The sequence below is a fragment of the Dipodomys spectabilis genome, unplaced genomic scaffold (assembly GCF_019054845.1).
Source record: "Dipodomys spectabilis isolate Male_0828 unplaced genomic scaffold, ASM1905484v1 ptg000095l, whole genome shotgun sequence".
In the NCBI taxonomy this organism is placed as follows: domain Eukaryota; kingdom Metazoa; phylum Chordata; class Mammalia; order Rodentia; family Heteromyidae; genus Dipodomys; species Dipodomys spectabilis.
Window position 1 is genome coordinate 39,303,460 of NW_024870772.1, and position 19,999 is coordinate 39,323,458.

Genomic DNA, 19,999 nt, shown 5'->3' on the forward strand with positions numbered 1-19,999 from the left:
ATAAAGGATCTTAATCCTGGTTTAAGGCTGACACATCACATTCTAATAAATGCTCACGGTATTTCTATTTATTTTTTATTTGTTTCTACTTCCATAAGCCTTGCTTTGCTGTGTTCACGTAAGTAGCTTAAAGGCTCTTAAAATCTAGCAGAAAATTAAGTTTGTTTATTCATTTAGCCACTGTTTACATGTTTACTATATAAGCAAAGAGCTAGAGATACTAATTTTGTGTGAGAAATGACTTCTATTTTTTAAGGGCTTCTGACTCCTTGAAATAGCACCAGGACCTATTGTGTTCAAACTACTGAAGTAAGTTTTAGCTTCTCAATTTGTTTATATACTGACTTTTGTCTTCTCTCTTTTTTCTTCCTTTATCAATTAATTATTTTTTTCTGTGCAGGTATTGGTGCTTGAACTCAGGGCAGTTAATTGGAGGTAAGAGTCTCACAAACTTTCTGGCCTCGCTGGCTCTGAATTGCAATTCTCAGATCTCAGCCTCCTGATAGGATTACAGGTGTGAGGCATCTGTGCTTGGCACATTAACTTCATTTCTTAAGTCTCTGAAAATGCTTATAATTGTGATTTATGCTTAAGTTCATAAGAATTATGCAGGCACTTTGGAGTAAGAATAATTGCTTTTGTCTAAAATATTTCTTAGAATTCCAGTGATAAAATTACTAAAGCAGAAGCAAATTTGACCTATGATACAATGTCTTTAAGAGAAGCTATTTTTGTCTCAAAAGATAAAAATTTTCTCATGATAGTTCATTCTTCATTCTTCAAGATTATCCTAAGATAGACAATGACAATACATTTATTCCTGCTTTATTGAAAACATTAATTTCAAATGAAATAATGTGACATTGATGGATAAACATACAACCAAAGTCTGCGTGTGGTCTAATTTGTTTTTGTAGTGTGTTCCAGCCTCCAGGCTCCAGTCAAATATCGAAGTCGTATAAAAAGGAGGTCCCTGCCCATTTGTAGCCAGCTCCAAAATGGAACTAATTTAGAACCTGCAATAAAAAAAAATTAAAATAAATGAACAAACTCAGGAGAAGATGTATTAGGTCAATTGTCTAGCATGTTTGGATGTCTGGATCAGATCCTCAGTCTAAAAACAAAAAAGGTAGGGTGCAGGTAGTTCATGACTATAATCCTAGCTGCTCTGGAAGCTGAGGGCTGAGGATCCTGATTCAAAGTCAGCGGCGAAGAAGAGTCTGGAAGATTCTTACCTCTAATTAACCACCTAACCGTTGGAAGGGGAAGTGTGGATGCTCTTTCTAAGTTTCTAGCATTTTGATTTTATTCTATTTGATTTCAAAGCCAAAGTGAATAGTGTTAAAAAAAAATCAAAACCAAACATCTTGAAGTGAAGTGAAACTTGGAAGAGCCTCTAGTGTGACAATGTCAGAGGTCCTGCAATAGGGGAAGAAGAAATCTGGGAAAGTAAGAACTCTAGGAAGGTGCAATACGAAGACTGCTAAATGGACCCAGTGCTGGTTCATGAACCACAATGACTACAGCACTCATACTATAGCACATATAATACACCCATAGACACATGGATAACTAGTGTAAAGTGTAATTTAATTAGCAGTTTGGTAATACCTCATTCTCAAAGAATGTCATTTGCACTTCTCTGAATTTATTATAATAGCTTTCTTCTAAAAAATTCCCACTAAAGCCCTTTTGCAGATGTTAATTTCTTTCTATATGATTAACCAGAGGACTAATATTATCTTCACTCCACAAAGGGGGGAAGCTGAGGTACCTACAGTGATCTCTTCTGTAATGTAAATAAGTAAATGGTGTAACCATGACATGGAGACATGGATTTTAAGGCTTCAACCCTTCCCCTGCTGCTTCCCAGAAGATCTCTGTTGGGCCTAGATCAACACAGATCAACAGTTGGTCCTCAATAACCCTTTCTTTCACTTGCTTCTAGCCATCTGATTCTAGTTGAATAATAATGGGGTTAAGTTTCTTTACATTCACTTTGATTTCGCAAGACCCTAAAGGTGCAAGTCTTTCTAGACCATCTTGAAACTATTTCCTAACCTTTCTCTGTCCTAAATATCTGGGGTTTGGATTCCAGAGCACCACACGGTCATTCCAACAATGACTCTCCAAGAAAGGGACAAACAGAGGTTCAAATCCTTCCAAAGTACATAGCTTGTATAGTCTTGCTTGAGACTGGTTCTGCACCCAGCGGACAGGTAGACTTTGAAAAACTCCCCATTAGATTGTATTCACTGCTCCCATACCTTCAAATTATTTAGATTCATTCTACGGTAAGAAAAGGAGAAAACTAGAGCATATTTAAAAAAAATCTATGCCGTCAGAGCTGGGTAAGCTTCTCAGAACAGGAATAATTACAATTTATGGTTGAATTCATATTATTATAGATTGGAGACTGCTTTCACATTTTTGGAGACATGTATAGAATCAGATCAAATTTGGTAAATGGCTCTGCACTTTGGTAGCTGAGACAGGAGGACAGCTTCAGTGCACGAGTTCAAAACCCATGTTCGGCAAGGACACATGTCTGAAAAAATAGTATGTGCTATTGGGCAAGGGGAAGGCTCTGAATGGACAATGGGCATGTGAAGTATGAATCCTTATAACTTCTTTAGTTTTGCCTAGTGGTTTGTAGTCATTAACAATGAACTACGGGGACACTGCCTATTGGAAAAGGTTTGGCTTAAGTTTTTTTAGCCAGGGTGGGAGGCCTACTATAGACCCCAAAGAAGGGACTGGAACCACAGAAGGAGCAGCTGGAGGTGGGCAGTGGGCCGGTAAAGGGGATGGGAAATATGAAAGCCAGCATACTTTCTGAGATACCTGCCCTGCCTCCCTTGAATGATCCAAGATCAGTGATAAACAAATATTAGACTCACCTTCAATTTCAGTCCAGTTGACAGCAACTTCTGCTATTGGAATTTTAAAGAACTGTGCTATGTAGAGCAGTTCTACATCAAAAGCCCTGAAATAGAAAATATATCGATATTTATTTTTTTTTTTAAAGGACAAAGAGAACATAATTCAATCCCTACCTTGGCAAGGTTTAAAGCTTACAAGGCAGAGGCTGGTCCTGTAAGCTAAAGATCAGACTCTCAGAGAAGGTCAAATAGCTGAGCATCGAGTGGATCGGGAACTTCAAGACAAATGAGCTATTTAATGTCATTACATAACACTTAAATGGGAAACGCTGTATCTTCACCACCACTCAGAAACCCTCAGAAATGAAAACCGCTTTTTGGGCTCCAAGAGAAAATTTAATCCTAGAAATGTACAAGATGGATAGTTTTCAACTACAACCTTGCCTGGGTCAAGGTACAGACAGAGTGCATTTTCAATGGACTCAGAGAGCTAAGGAAGGAGGAATCGGTGAAGCTCAATTATTTTCTCCTGCCGCCAAAGAATTGAGGTTCCTTCTGTAAAGCATGTCCTTGTGACCTTCCCTGTGCTGTCCTGATGGGGGGAGTACAGAAGCGAGAAAACAGCTGCTATGGCCGAGTCTGAGGTGTTCCTTGGGTATGGCCAAGTGCACACACAGGAACTAGACAACTAGTCTGTGTGTGTGTGTGTGTGTGTGTACATGTGTATATGTACATGTGTGCTAGTAATGGGGCTTGAACTCAGTCAGGGCTTTAGCTTTTTTTATTCAAGTCTGGCACTCTACCACTTGAGTCATACTTCTACTTCTGGCTTTTTGGTGGCTAATTGGAGATAAGAGTTTCATGGACTTTTCTGCCTAGACTGGCTTCTAACCTTGATCTACAGATCTCAGCTTCCTGAGGAGCTAGGAATATACATATGAGTCACTGGTGCCTGGTTTGACATCTTGTCTGGATACAAAGTCCAACATACACTGTTAGAACCATGTAGTCTGGACCCCACCTTATCCCTTCCATGACAAGGTAGTTTTTAAAGCTCTTCTTCAGTCAGCTCCTAGCTTTAGGTCAAATCTTCTTTCCCTGGAGGTTATGAATTCTGGCCCACAGGGTTTTCCAAATGCTGCTTAGCATATTTCTGAGCCATTGGCTGCTTTTTACAGGAGAAATTGCTTCACAACCCCTAAAGCTGCTCCATGCTCTTCTGTCTCTGAAGTCAGTCGCCGCTTTGTTTTCATCCTTGGTTCTCACTGCGCCTCCTCTCCCCTCCCCTCTACCTTTTTCTAGGCTGTATAGAGCATGGTTCGAATGTTCAGAGTTCAATTTAAAGACCAGAACATGAAAGAAAGAATGTCCACAACCCCACTGTGCGGGATGTCTCCAACTCCAGACAACCTGAATTTGTTTTGCTCTGGCTGCAGTGTTGTCACTATCCATTATGCAGTTGGCTTAAACTCCAAGTATTTGGATAGAGATATGAGACTGAGTTTTTAAAAAACCTGTTTTCCCCCCCCTTATCCTAATAAAATATTTAGCTGATAAAACCATGTACAAAAGTGGGTTGTGTTTTTAAAAAGACTATATAGAAGTTCTGTTACCTTGTTATGTAAAATGATGATCCTTTTAGACTAAGGAGGAAATTCCAGTAAGCTGGGTACTTAGCACTTACCTTTCTAACTCCACATGGAAATATTAGCTAGTGGACTGAGTTACTTCTAATGGAACTCAGTAACCTGAATATTAAGATCACTAAGTTCTTTCTAATGCAGTTAGTATACAGCCCATGACTATTCAAAAACACGAGGAATGACAAGGAATACACACATTGAATAGTTAACATCACTTACATTTAAAAAGCAGAAACAAATGAAATGTGCAAGACTATTTTTTTTAACTGTCCTGCACCTCCTTTCTTGCTAGATTTTCTTTTTTTTTTTTTCTTGCTTTTTAGAAAAACTCAGGGGCTGTGATTGCTAAGCAAGTGCTCTTATCACTAAGCTATACCTCCAGTCCTGAGTTCTTCTAGTTACTGATTGTGAATGTGTGTGCTAGTACTAGGGCTGACACTCAGGGCCTCTCACTCTCCTTTAGTTTTTCCACTTAAGGATGGCCCTCTAACAGTTGCACCACTGCTCTATTTCTGTTTGCTAATTATTTTTTATTTATTTCGTTGGTTGTGGGGCTTGAACTCTGGGCCTGGGTGCTGTCCCTCAGCTCTTCAGCTCAAGGCTAGCACCCTACCACTTGAGCCACAGTGCCATTCAGGATTTCTGGTGGTTAATTGGAGATGAGTCTCATGAACTTTCCTGCCTGAGCTGCCCTTGAACTGTGTTCCTCAGATCTCAGCCTCCTGAGTAGCTAGGATTATAGGTATAAACCACCAGCACCCAGCTTCTGCTTATTATTTTTGAACTGTGCCCTGGTGCACACTGGGCACAATCCACCTTTAGAGGCCTTTAGGCCTCTCAGTAGCTAAGATAATAGGCATTTGCCAGTACAATGTCCAGCTCTTCAATGTGGGGTGGGGGGACACGGGGCGAAGGGGAGGCAGGGAGGAGTCTCATGAATTCTTTTGTTCTCCCTGCCTGGGATGGCATCAAACTGAAATACCAACAGTTTTAGTCTCTCAAGTAGCTAGAATGACAAATGTGAGCCACCAGTGTCCAGCTCTTCTTTCCTTCCTTCCTAGAAGTTACCTCATTAAACAGCTCATTTCACTATATTATAACTAAGATGTTGTTACCAAGGCAAAAAGTTCAACTACAATATATCAAGGTACTTATGGCATGCAAATTGCAAATGGGGGGGGGCAGCCCTATCATGCTCCTTGAGGCTACTAGTTTCTGGTTCATCTATTCCCTTAATAATACATCCAGAGGAACTAAGCATGTAGAGACCCTGTGAAACACCTACCTCCTGTTCCCTCCCAACTCTCATGGAAACCATGGCAACAAGAATGGAACAGCTGCTACTTAGAAGGCTGAGATCTGAGCATCAGTTCAGAGCCAGGCCTGGTAGCAAAGTGTGAGATTTTTATCTCCAAAGTGGAGCTGTGGTTCAAATGGTAGGGAGCAAACTTTGAGAAAAAAGCTCAAGGACAGTGTCCTGGCCCTGAATATAGACAGGCCCAGACCCAGTATTCTCCCAAACCCAGCTCCCCCCACACAAAAGAGATGATAGTGAAAAGAAACAGCAGCAGTGGAGAAGCCTAAAAGCAGCTAATGGCTGCCCTAAAGGATGCTTAGGGAACAGAAGCTTCAAATATCCTCTGCCAGGAGGCGTGCAGGCGAGGCTTGCAAAGAAATCTTTGACCTTCCCTACCTGATTCCGTGAATGTGGACAGCTGTACCCAGAGCTCCCAGGCAGGGGAAAAAAGGATTCCCCTCGTTTAACCTAGTTTAACCTACTGAGATCCATCATGAAGCAGCCACACACGCACATGGATTCTTTTTTTTTTTTTTTTTTTGGTCGGTCGTGGGGCTTGAACTTTGGGCCTGGGCCTGTCCCTCTGCTCTTAAGCTCAAGGCTAGAGCTCTACCACTTGAGCCACAGTGTCACTTCTGGTTTCTGGTGGTTAATTGGAGATAAGAGATTCACAGACTTTCTTGCCTGGGCTGGCTTTGAACCGCGATCCTCAGATCTCAGCCTCCTAAGTAGCTAGGATTACAAGTGTGAGCCACCAGTGCCCGGCATGCATATGGATTCTTATGAACATTTTTAGTGCCATGCCAAAGGCATTGAGAAAAGACTGATGGCCTGGGGATCAGTGGTGCATGCATGTAATCCTAGCTACTCAAGAAGCTGATATCTGAGGACCACAGTTCAAAGCCAGCCCAGGCAGAGAAGTTTGTGAGACTTACCTCCCATTAACTACCCAAAAGCTGGAAATGGGACTGTGGCTCAAAGTGGCAGAGGACTAGCATTCAGCACTAAAGCTCAGGGACAACACCCAGGCCCTGAGTTCAAGACCCAGAACTGGCACAAAAAAAAAAAAAAAAAAAGGAAGACTACAATGATAAAAAGAAACATGGAAAAAAAGTGGGACCTCAGAAACAATGCAACAGAAGACGCCAGAATTTTCAGTGAGTGAGATTCAGAGCTGTGGAAGGCACTGTAGTCACGAAACAAGAATACATTAAAAAATTATATTGAATGCCAAAAGTCAGTTCTAGAAGATTAGAAGTTTGGCAGCAGAAGTAAAAATGGAAGGAAGTAAAAATAGAAGGAATCTCCTCCAAAGAACAAAAGTGGAAAAGGTTAAATGACAGAACCAACAGGGAAGTTCTACATTTGTCCACAAGAGAGAACAGAGGAAATGGGAGGAAGACAAAGATGACTGAAGAATGTACATACATAAAGATGCTGGGACGGGATATCCATCCATATGCAGAAAGGAGAGTGACCCTTGTCCTAAAAACAACCACAAACTAGACACATGGGATTACATCAAGTGAAAAAGCTACTAAACTGAAAAGGAATTACATTCACAGGGTGAATGGGTAGGGGTAAGTTTTGGATAGGGAGGAAATACCTTGAAGCCACATCTGTGAAGGGGCTAATACCAAAAATACATGAGAAACTCAACTCCATGGAAAGCAAGCCCGTGACAGTAAGATTAAAAACTAGTCAAGGGACCTGAACAGACAAACAGGAGCATGCTTATAATCCCAGCACCTGGGAGGCTGACGCGGGACCACTAGGTTGAGTAAGCCTGGGCTACAGAGTCAGACCTTGCCTCAGCAAACAAATAAAACTTACTGTGAGATATCACTTCCATCTGTCAGAACAGCTATTGTCAAAAAGACGAAAGGGAACAGAGATGGAAGCGATGAAAAGGGAGGGAAGCCTTGCACACTGCGTGGGGTTGGGGGGGGGGGGGCGGGGTATAAACTAACACCATCATTGTGGAGATTCCTCAAAAAACTAAAAGGAGAATTTCCAAAGGATCCACCAATCCCACTTTGGGATAGTTACCTGGAAGGAACACATGAAATCAGTATGGCAGGGGGATGTTTTTGTTCCTCTGTGCATTGCGACATTGTTCATAGCAGGCAAGTTACAAAAAAATCAATCTCAGTGTTCAGCAGTGGATAAATGGGCACACACACACACACAAAGAACTATTACTCAGTCTTTAAAAACAGATTCTGTCATTAGAAAAAAAAACACAGATGGAACTGGAGAATAATAGCATGCTAAATGAAATAAAGCTAGACCCAGGAAGACATGCTTCATGATGTCATTTATTTTGCTATCTAAAACAATTGAATTTAGAAGTAGAGCATAGAATGGAGGTTACCAGTAGGTAGGAGTTGAGGGAAATCGGAGATGGGGAGATGGGTTTGTATGTGTGTGGCGGGGGGGGGGGGGGGGGGGGGGACGGGGGACGGGGGACGGATGGACAGACAGGACCCACAAAGGCTGTGAAATATTAGCCATATAGAAGAAATAAGGTGAAAGTTTTCTTTTGTGTGTGTGCGTGTGATCTACTGCACAATTTAGCAAATATTGTTAATAATATATTGGATAATTAAAAAATAACTTGGTAGTGCTGGGTGTGGTGGCACATACCTGTAATCCTAGCACTTGAGATAAGAGTTCAAAGCTAGCCTGGGTTAGATACCAAGACCTTGTTTCAAAACAAACAAACAAGACCACTGGGCTTTATGACATGGTCGTAAGAGTAATGGGAGAAATGGAGTAGGCAATGAGACTAAGATGGTGAATACAAACCACTCATTCAAGAAAAGATTAGCTGCAGAAGGAAGGAGGCACAGGCCTAGAACAGAAGGGTAGGGACCACGGAGAGGATAGGAAAGATGTAAGAGGAAAAAGCTAAAAATGCCAGAGAAGAGAAATGGAATAGACTAGGTTTTGGAGAAAGTAGAAGGGGTCAGAGTCCTAGCCTTGCAGAGAGCCCTCATTTCCTATAAGTAGGAGAGGGGCGTAGAGACAACACGTCATTCATTCCATAGTTCTGTGCTCTTCTTTTTCAAAGAGAAATGGATGTTTTCCTTTTCTCATTTGATACTATCTCTGACTAAGGTGAACATATAACTTTAAAACCATATGTTAAGTTTGATGTTTTCTAAGTAAGATTCAAGCAGTAGGCAGGGATTGTTTACAAACCTGTGTTGGCTTTGTTTGAATCTGGACGCTCATTCTGAAGACACAGGGCTGCTGCCATTACAGGGTAATCAAACAGACCAGACACCACCTGGGCAGAAAGAAACCTACCATCGTTCAATGTGTAGAGATGAGAACGTCCGGGAAGCTGCTTCTCGAGTTAGTAATTTGAACCCACACTGTGTGTCCCTGATTCCTTTGACACAAAGGAACCACACCAGAAAGTGGAACCCGTACATGAGAAGGGTACGGAAATAAGAACGCTGAAACAAAGACAAAACAGAAATGACTTTTCCATTTCCTGTCAGGAGACTCTAGACTCTGAAAGCTTCACCTGCTGTAGACAGGGCAGTTACTCGTTCATCCACCCACCCATCTGACTCGTGGACACCAATGTTCCACTGGCTTCACAGGCAAAGGGCAAGGTCAACGTTGAGGCGTTACTGAACCCAAAGGGACTGAGTCACGCAGAGACCATGCATGCTTCAGCCTAGTGGGAGGAAATATGTGTCCTTGCTATGAGCAAGGACATGTCAGTCACCTACAGATATTATGCCTCTTTGTCTAGCACACATTTCCATTTCACAAAGGGACAGTTTCCAGCATGAACTAGCAAAAGGAAAACCTAAGATGTGAACCTGGAATCTGATACCTAACTTGTGAGAAGGCAGAAGAGGGGTAGTAAATATAACAAAAGTTACAACCTGGAAAAACCCAGGCTCTCTAACCAGGAATAAGCAAATACACTGCAAAGACCCAGTGCTTTAACACTTAGGATATTAAAGTGGGTTTTGAATTCCTCTAAGAAGTCACTGCTGTTACTAGTGCTTACTATTGGTACTATCATGAAATAATAACCCATTGTTCATTAAACATTACCAGCTTGAAATACATTATTAATTATATTGTAGACTTTCATCATGAAAGCTTTCAAAAAAGAAGCTGGGCATAGTGGTACCTGCATGTACTTCCAGTTAACTGTAGAGGCAGAGGCAGGAGGATGGTGACTTTGAGACTGACCAGGACAAAGCAAATGCGATCTGACCTCAATAACTAACAAACTACCCTAAAACAGAATTTAAAACAAATGGGATGGAGGCACGGGTGGGAAGTGGCTCAAATGGTAGCGTATTAGCCTAGAGACCCTAGAGTCAGCCTCCAGTACCACACACACACATATACACACAAACAAATAAAAACATAGACTCTCTTAAAATGTTCTGAAATTAAGGTAATGGCCTCAAGGAATGCTGCATTATTTATGTGTATAAACAGCCTACTGAGGGGCTATGCAGAAATCCGGTATCTCCCACTACAAAATAGGGCCCCCTTCTCCCTTGGTCTTCATTTTTTATTTTTTGTGCTTGTAGTGGGGCTTGAACTCAGGGTCTGGGTGTTGTCCGTTAGCCTTTTCTCTGAAGGCTGGCATTCTACCACTTGAGCCATACCTCCACTTCTAGTTTTTTGATGATTAATTGGAGAGGAGAGTCTTGTGCATTTGCTGCATGGGCTGGCTTTGAACCATGATCCTTAGATCTCAGCTTCCTGAGTAGCTAGACTACAGGTGAAAGTCACCCGTACCCACCAGTCCTTTGCTTTTCATAGGGCTTACCACATGACTTGCCTATCAGCACGGAACACAAGCAGTAACACCACAGAACATGGGAGAAATGCTGCAGGCTGAGCAAGGCCTGGCTCCATTATTAATGAGCAGGTGACCTTTTGAGTTACTTCCAGGCTCCTTTTGCTCAATTACTGGAAGGAATGATAGAGCCACCCTACAGTTGTAGTCAGGATGAAATGAGGTGGTGTTGCAGGTATCAGCCACGGGCAATAGAATCTCAGCAGTGGTTTCATAAAGGAGGCTGAGGGAGGGCTTTCTGCACTCTTTTTTTTTTGGGGGGGGGGGGGCGGGAGTTGGTCGTCGGGCCTGAACTCTGGACCTGGGCACTGTCCCTCAGCTCTTCAGCTCAAGGCTAGAGCTCTACCACTTGAGCTACAGTGTAACTTCTGGTTTTCTGGTGGGTAATTAGAAATGAGTCTCATGGACTTTCCTGCCCTGGCTGGTGATCCTCTGAGCTCAGCCTCCTGAGTAGCTAGGATTACAGGCATGAGCCACCAGAACCTGGCTTAACTAAAGCTTTGCTTGTGTGACAGGGCAGGAGGGGAGGAAAGCACAGATAAAGAAATGACCTAATACTCCCCACTTATCATCTAGTACCATTAATTACACTGTGCTGTACGTGTGCCTTTCCTCTCTGGGCAGAAAGGGCTGAAACCTTGTCATAAATTACTTTGGAAATCCCACAAATGGCTTGCTCAGGGCAAAATGCTTCCCAGAAGTCCTAAGGACCTAGTAAACCTATTTTTTTTTTTTGTCGGTCGTGGGGCTTGAACTCTGGGCCTGAGTGCTGTCCCTCAGCTCTTCAGCTCAAGGCGAGCGCTCTACCACTTGAGCCACAGCACCACTTCCAACCTATTAACCTCCAAAAAAGCACTTATTGCATAGGGAAGAACAAAAAGAAATTAAAAGATAGAGAAATAAAAAGAAAATAGTATCTGTAATCCATTCTTTCTTTGTTTTTTTTGCCAGTCTTGAGGCTTGAAGTCAGGGCTCGGGTGCTATTCCAGAGCCTTTTCGTGCTCAAGGCTAGTGTTCTACCACTTGAGCCACAGTGCCACTTATGGCTTTTTCTGAGTAGTTTATTGGAAATAAGAGCCACATGGACTTTCCTGCCTGGGCTGGTTTCAACCTGTGATCCTCAGATCTTAGCCTTCTGTGTAGCATGAGCCACTGCTACCTGGCTGCTGTAAACTATTCTTCTTGCATGCTTTTCAGTATGATTTGAGGGTGTTTATTTGTTAGCAAGTGAAAATATTGACAAGTGCTTTTGCTTACATGTTAATAAACATACTATGTTTTGTTTTAGAGTAATAGTTACTTGTACTAACATATATAAAAATGTAACAATTTTGGTAAAACACAAATAAGAAGATGTTACTTCAATTTTTAAAAGCTCCACAAAATATCTAAAAATCTAGGGGACATTTAAGATAGACTAACTTTGCTAAAGGAAGCTAACAAAGTCATAGAGTAAGCATTATGTTAACTTCTGAAACAGATATTTAAAATCACGAAGGAAAAAGCCACTCACTGATTCAGTGTGAACAAAGCTATCTCCACAGTTTATAGAATGTAAACAAAGAATTCAGGTGACATGGAAAGCTGACTGATAATTTTCTTAAAAACTAAAATCTGGGCACTGGCAGCTCACACTTTTAATTCCAGCTACTCAGGAGACTGAGACTTGCAGGATCCAGGTTCAAAGCCAAACAACGGAAGAAATGCCCACCAGAGCCCATTTCAAATTACCTAGGAAAAAAAAAGGCAGAATGGGGGGGTGGCTCAAATGGTAGTCACAGCTGTGAGCAAGAAAGTTGAGCAAGCTAGTAGCTTATGTCTGTAACCCTCCCCACCCCCCCAGAATAGATTCCTTAATGACTGGCTACCAGTATAAGGAGGTAAAGAATATTTAGACCCATGTCTCACGTAAATATTATTTCTAATAAAAATTCAGTTTTCAGAATTGATGGGAGTTCCAAAGTTTTTATTATCATCAGTTTTATTGCTTGTTTATTCCATGTGGGGGATAGAGCTATTTTTCCTATTATTAGAAGTTAGCATGTTAGTTTCTAGGTTTTGGGGGGAGTGGGGTGGGTGCAGGTGTTGGAGTTTGAAGTTTGGCTTTGTGCTCTTGCTACGCTTTTTTTTTTTTTTTGTCCGTTGTGGGGCTTGAACTCTGGGCTTTGGGCGCTGTCCTTGCACTCTTCAGCTCAAGGCGAGTGCTCTACTGCTTGAGCCACAGCACCACTTCCGGTTTTCTAGTGGTTTATTGGAGATATGAGTCTCACGGACTTTCCTGCCCATGCTGGCTTTGAACAGTGATCCTCATATCTCAGCCTCCTGAGTAGCTAGGTGTGAGCCACTGGCACCTGGCTTGCTAAGCTTTATTAGTCAAGGCTGGAGCTCTACAGTCAGTTTCACTCTGGCTTTTTGCTGGTTAGTTGGAGATACAAGTTTCTCTAATTTGTCTGCCCAGGCTGGCTTCAAACCATGATTGTCAGATCTCAGTCTCCTGAGTAGCTAGGATTACAGGATGGAAAACTGGCATCAGATTTTCTAGTGTTTTATAATTACAGATAATGTGCTGAATATCTTGCACATAAACTTTTTTCCTCTATCCCTCATGTATCAATAAACAGATGAGGCTGAATAAGCTAGAAAATCTTTTTGTTTTTAATTTCTAGGGAGTGTGACATTCCCTATGGCAAATAGATTAGCTGTTTTCTAAAACCAATATGAATTTATAAGGCAGACAGAACACTAGACTAGGATGTTAGAATAATTTTTAAGAAGTGGAGAGTCTAGGTTTCCACACTATACATAATCCTTAAGAAAACGTGGGACACTTTCACCAGTATATCTTGAAAAAAAAGTCAGAATCTCCTTCTATGATACTCGAGAATAATTGGGGAGGAAAGTACACTCTTTTTTTTTTTTTTTTTGGGTCCGGTCGTGGGGCCTGAACTCTGGGCCTGGGCGCTGTCCCTCAGCTTTTCAGCTCAAGGTCAACACTCTACCACTTAAGCCACAACGCCACTTCCGGCTTTTTTCTTTTTGCTTATGTGGTGCTGAGGAATCGAACCCAGGGCTTCATGCATGCAAGGCAAGTGCTCTACCATTGAGCCACCTTCCCAGCCCAAAAGTATACTCTTTTATTCCAATGGTTTTCAAAGTTTGATGAGTGCAAAAGTGATCTGAAAACTTCAAACTGCAGACTCTAGGTTGCATCCTAGAGTCTGATTCAGTGTGACTGGACTGACTTATTAGGTCAGCATTAGGAAATTCTTCCTTCCCAGCCAGGTGCTTGCTAATTGAGACCTGTAACCCTAGCTACTCAGGAGGTTGAGGTCTGGTGATCACAGTTCCAAGCCCGTCCCAGCCCAGGCAGCAAAGTCCATGAGACACTTACCTTCCATTAACCAGCAAAAACTGGAAGTGAAGCTGGGGTTCAACTGGTAGAGTACCAGCTTGGAGCAAAAATGCTGAGAGAGCGCTGAGGCCCAGAGATCAAGCCACAGTACAGGCACACACACAAAAACCCTTCCCAGGTAATTGTGGCCACACATTGAACAGTACTTCTTATTCTTCAATCCATATGTTAGTCTAATGGATACAGCAGTAGAATGTAATAGATACTTTCTGGGTTTGCTGCATGAGACCTGCATTTTAGTGTGATAAGCACGATTAAGATGTAAAACAATGGCAGAGAATAATTCTTAATGAGTCAGATTCTTTTCCCTTGAAGTTACCCTAGCTTGTCTAGCATAGTCTACAAAAGGAAGACTTTAGAGTCTTCAGTGATTTATTTGTATCTTTCTAAAAGGCAATCAGGGATTCATTAAATTTTATAGAAAAGTGTTTTTCTAAGGAAAACAAAATATGTAAACTTTGAATGTAGCTCAAAATACAGTCTGTGTATCCTTTAGCCAAAAAGCTTGGAACCAGAAATGCTTCAGTTTGGATGTTTTTCAGATTTTGAAATATTCTGCATATGAATAAGAGATAATTTTGGGGATGGGATCCAAGTCCAAATACAAAATCTATTTAGGTTTCATATGCATCCTATTCATATCAACTGAAGGTAATTTATATAATGTTTTTAATAATTAAATGCATGAAACAAAGTTTCATGATGTGGAATTTTCTACCCATGGCAAGGCCAAATTGTCAAAGTTTCAGATTTCAGATTTTGGGAATAGGAATGCTCAAATGTAGAGCACATAATTTTGCCAATAGGAGAAGCACAAAAGGCAAACCAAGTGTTCAACAATGCATCATTAGGAAAAGTTTGCCTGATAGTATAAATGAATGGAAACTATAAAAAAAAAATCTCTGAAGAACTGTTTACATCCTAAGGCAAAATGAAATCTACACCTTTCCTATACTCTTCTAAAACAAAAAAAATTAACTTTGAAATCTTTCAAGGAAGATTAAAGGAGGCTGAAGAAGACTTCATTTTAAAGACCCCACAGCCTCTCCTCTCCCTTGTCAAGTGTAAATGTGGAGAGGGAGAAAGGCTGAAGACCCATGGCATCCAGAGAAGTCTCACCTGAGCAACTGACTCTTTTTCCAGATGAGCTCGAGATCCACAGGCAATGGCCATGTGATCCTAAGAAAAAAAAGCAATGAAATAGCTTTTTAATATTAAGCATCATTTATAAATACACTTATTTTTTTAACATAATTGTTTCATGCTTAGGCAGATTATAAAAAATCTTTTTAAAGGGCTTATTTAGGACTTTAAACTATCTATAGTGTTAAGAAGCCCAATTATATATACTAAGTCACTGAATTTAACCTCAGTAGGACCACGTTTATGGACAATGTTAAGTACTTTCAAGTCTCTCCCTCTATTTTTAATTTGTTTCCAGTCCTGGGGCTTGAACTCAGGGCCTGGACACTGTTCCTGAGCTTCTTTTTGCTCAAGGCTAGCATTCTACCACTTGAACCACAGTGCTATTTCCATCTTTTTCTGTGTATGTGCTACAGAGGAATGAAACCCAGGGCTTCATGCATGCTAGGCAAGCACTCTACCACTGAGCCACATTCCCAGCCTTTACCTAACTTACGTAACTGTAACTCCTTTGTACATCACCTTTATAACAACAATTTAAAATAAATAAATAAAACTACTATAAAGCTTCAATAATCAAAACCAAGGTAAGCTGAAGGCTGGTGACTCACACCTATAATCCTAGCTACTCAGGAGGATGAGATCTGAAGATTTTGGTCCAAAGCCAGCCTGGCAGGACAGTGGTAAGACTCTCATCTCCAATTAACTACCAAAAAAGCCTGAAGTGGAGCTGTGGCTCAAGTGATAGAGCACTAGCCTTAAGCAAAAAAGGTCAAGGAGAGAGTTCAAGCCCCAGGACAAGTACAAAAGAAAAACAAAAACAAAAAACTAAGGTAGTGGGACATGGCAGCCATGTACCAGAATGGAAAAGCGAAAAACACATAGCAAAATCCCCCATAAATACTTACAATATAACAAAGAGGACATTTTCTTATTTTATTTTATTTATGTCAATGCTAGGTCTTGAACTCAAGAGGCTGGGTGCTGTCCTTTAGTGTTTTTGCTCACGGCTGGCACTCTACCTACCATGAGAACCACAATACCAGTTTCATCTTTATGGTGGTTAATTGGGAGAATCAGTCTAACAGACTATCTAGTCTGTGCTGGCTTTGAACTGTGGTCGTCAGATCTCCGCCTCCTCAGTAGCTACGGTTGCAGGTGTGAACCACTGCATCTAGCTAAGATGACATTTTGATTCAGTGGGGGAAAGCTGAACTTAGTATTGGCTTGGGGTACCTTGTAATACACAATGCAAATGAAATTGGTCTGGAGCTTTTAGTGAATACCAGGACATGATCCAGATACAGGAACCATTTAAGTAAATATTAGAAATTGTTTCATAAATGATTCAAAAGAAAGGAACAAGTATGCAACACAGAAGACAAGACAGAGCAAAGCTGGGCAGCTGTCTGCCCAGCACTCAGGAGGCCCAGGCAGGAGGAGTTCAAGTTCTTGGCCAACCTGGGCTATGCACTGACTTCCAGGCCAACTGACTGGAGGGACAATATTGACAACTGATATTACAGATAAAAGATTAACTTCTAAAATGCAGAGAGGACTTCTATACACTGTTCTAAAAAGTACCCAATGATTCAATTTAGAAAGACCAATTCTCTGAACATGGAGTTCATAAAAGAGGAAATGAAAACAACTCAACAGCTCCGCAATTAAATTTACACCAACAGCAATGCAAACAAACCCTATCAGTGTCTCCACACTGCCTGCCTGCACTTTCTCTATGGAAAACACTTATCAGAGTTATACATACAGCTGTCTCAAGCAGTTTCCTAACAAATACAAATGCTTGCATATGGACAAAGTGACTTTCATTCAAGGTTAATATTTTAGAAACTCATGTCTGTCTGTCCAAAGGGCCTGGCTAAAAGCTGTGTAAGAAGGAGGAATCAGTACGGTTCAATTTCCAATTACATTGTTCAACCTGGGTTTGAACGTAAGACCCTGGGATTGCTTCTTGGCTTGCTTGCTTGTACAGTTAGTGTTCTACTAGTTGAACCAGGTCTCTTTCCAGCCTTGCTTTTTGCTTGTTATTTTGAAGATGAATTTTAGAGAACTTGTCTGCTTTGGCTGGCCTCAAACCCATCCTCTGAATTTCAGTCTCCTGAGTCAGGCACAAGCCCACAGTGCCTAGGGAAGAAACTGTATTTAAAGAAAACCACGTAGGCTGGGAAGGTGGCACAGTGGTAGAGTGCTTGCCTTGCATGTATGAAGGCCTGGATTTGATTCCTCAGCACCACATAAGCAGAAAAAACCGGAAGTGGCGCTGTGGCTCAAGTCGTAGGGCACTTGCCTTGAGCTAAAGAGCTGATGGACAGCCCCCAGGCCCAGAGTTCAGGCCCACAACCAACAGAAAAGAAAAGAAAAGAAAAGAAAACCATGCATTACACTTTGCCAGTTAAAAGCAGACAATGTATCATATAATTTTGCATATTTCAATGCGTTTCCTCTCTCTGCATTTAAAACCACTATAGCTGACATTACTATCCCACTCCACCTGGAATTATTGGGACACAGATTCTACACATCTTACAAACTAGTACATATATCTATCACAGTACTGCCTTATCTCAAAACCAGTCTTTTCTCTGGATAATCATCAGATTATTCAACTTCTGAAATTTTCCATGGGCAGCATAAATGATCATAGCCATAGAAAAGTCACCCATATGGGTCAAATCTAAGTTGATGCCTGTTTTTCACGTGCGTGCGTGTGTGTGTGCGCGCGCGTGCGCGCGCGCGTGTGTGTGTGTGTGTATGTGTCTCTTGAACTCAGGGCCCAGGTATTCTCTCTGAGCTTCTTTTACTCAAGGCTAGTACTCTACTACTTGAGCTGAAGTACTACTTTCAGCTTTATTTATTTTGGTAGTTAATTACAAATAAGAGACTCAAGGATATTTTCTGCCTAAGCTGGCTTCTAACCACCATCCTCTGGAGCAGCTAGGATTTCAGGTATGAGCCACTGGTGCTCAGCTCTGCTGTCTGTTCTTCCATGAGAGGAAAGACAAAGCTGTTCACTTTAATCCAGGCTGACCTAATCTCAGCACTTGAGAGGTAGAGGCTGAGTTTACAGACTTGTTGTATACTGGTCTATCTTTGTGCATTTTTAAGGGTTTAAAATACAAAGAAAAAGAAGCACACTGCAACAGAAAACATATGAGATTGAAAAGTCTGAAATACTATTGTCTGATTGTTTTCTGTTCCGTTGCTGTTCTCTGTTGAAAGTTCTGAGCTAGGTTTGCTGGCACGGAAGCTTGCTGTGTGGGCAGCTCCAGTGCTGAACCCTATCTTCAATGGCTCAGTGACTGTACAGGGACAGACCCTGGAATGCTTTGTTATGGACAGTCTACCTCTCTCTATTAGAATAAGATTTCCCTTGTATTCTTCCGTGTTAAATATGCACAAAGACCCCTACAAGATGATCTGTAAAATATGATTTTACAAGTCAAGGGGTCTCTTCCTATCTTCTCAGGAAGCTGAGAACTGTGGATTGAGGTTTGAAGCTAGCCTGGGCAGGAAAGTCTGTGATATTCTTATATCCAATAAACTACCAGAAAACCAGAAGTGGCACTGTGGCTCAAAGTGGTAGAGGGCTAGCCTTAAGCGGAAAAAGCTCAGGGACAGCACCCAGGCCCTGACTTCAAGCCATATGACCAACCAAAACCAAAACAATTATCTAACAGAAGGAATTGTAGGTAATTTTTTTTTTTTTGGTGTGTGTGTGTGTGTGTGTGTGTGTGTGTACGTGTGTATGTTGAATTTAGGGCTGCTTGCTCAGCTCACATATTACCACCTGCATCATGCCTCCCTCCATTCCAGCATTTTGCTCATTAATGGGGGATGGAATCTCTTGAACTTTTTTACCCCAGCTAGCTTTGGCCCTCAACCATCCAAGTCTAACCCTCCTGAGTAGCCAGGATTACAAGCATGAAACACTGGTACCTGGTCTGTAAGTGACTTTTCTAAGTTGACCATTCAAGAATAATTGGATCAGAAGATGTAACTTGGTTAGTGTAAGAGGAAAGAGAGGTAAGAAATAGTAGTATTTTGTGTGTATGTGTGACAATAAAACAAATAAAATCAGCGAAGAAGAAAAGACATTAGAAGTCACTGAAAATTTGGAGTACTGTACTGGAAAGTTAGTTAAAATAATATTGAGAGGAACTGAACTACTGCCATCTAGTGAGTCAGATATGTAAATGCAAACAGGAATCAAAGTTAATTATTTTCAGAACTATTCCAGCCACTGTTTCTAGGGCTTAGAGGAGTATGTCCCAGGCATATAGTAAAGTTTGTGGTTTAAGTGATTGAGAAGGGGATAACATTGTCCTAAAGACTAGAACCCCAAACCTGATGTTTAATTGGAATAAATAGCCATACTTCCATTCCTCTAATCTGCAAAAGCAGCTCAGAGACAGCAAGCACCTAGGCCCTGAGTTCAAACCCCAGGACTGGCAAAAAAGAAATCCCTGAACCAGTAGAAGAATTCCAATGAATCTTGGGGTACCAATGGTATGGTATATGAGGAAGAATTGGCAGTGTGAATTAGTAATCTATTGTGCCAACCAAACCCACACACATTGAAGTTTCTTTACTGGAAAATTACCAGGGTTAAACATTTTTTTGAAAGATGCTTTGTACAAAAACTCAGAGAAGGGGCTGGGAAGGTGGCTCAATGGTAGAGTACTTGCCTTGCATGCATGAGGCCCTGGGTTCGATTCCTCAGCACCACATAAACAAAAAGAAAAAAGCCGGAAGTGGCGC

At 41.4% G+C, this 19,999-nt stretch overlaps 1 protein-coding gene across 2 annotated transcripts in view; it reads right to left on the reverse strand.

The window, feature by feature from the left end:
• Window positions 1-803: 803 nt before the first annotated feature.
• Alg5 (ALG5 dolichyl-phosphate beta-glucosyltransferase) overlaps window positions 804-19,999 on the reverse strand; it is a 29,824-nt gene continuing 10,628 nt past the window's right edge. For both annotated transcript variants that reach the window (XM_042685815.1, XM_042685814.1), the window contains exons 7-10: window positions 15,197-15,256; window positions 9,135-9,286; window positions 2,901-2,986; window positions 804-1,016 (exon numbers count right to left, since the gene is read on the reverse strand). In XM_042685815.1, coding sequence (XP_042541749.1) covers window positions 901-1,016; window positions 2,901-2,986; window positions 9,135-9,286; window positions 15,197-15,256 — 414 coding nt within the window. In that variant the 3' untranslated portion in view covers window positions 804-900. The remainder of the gene's footprint in view (window positions 1,017-2,900; window positions 2,987-9,134; window positions 9,287-15,196; window positions 15,257-19,999) is intronic.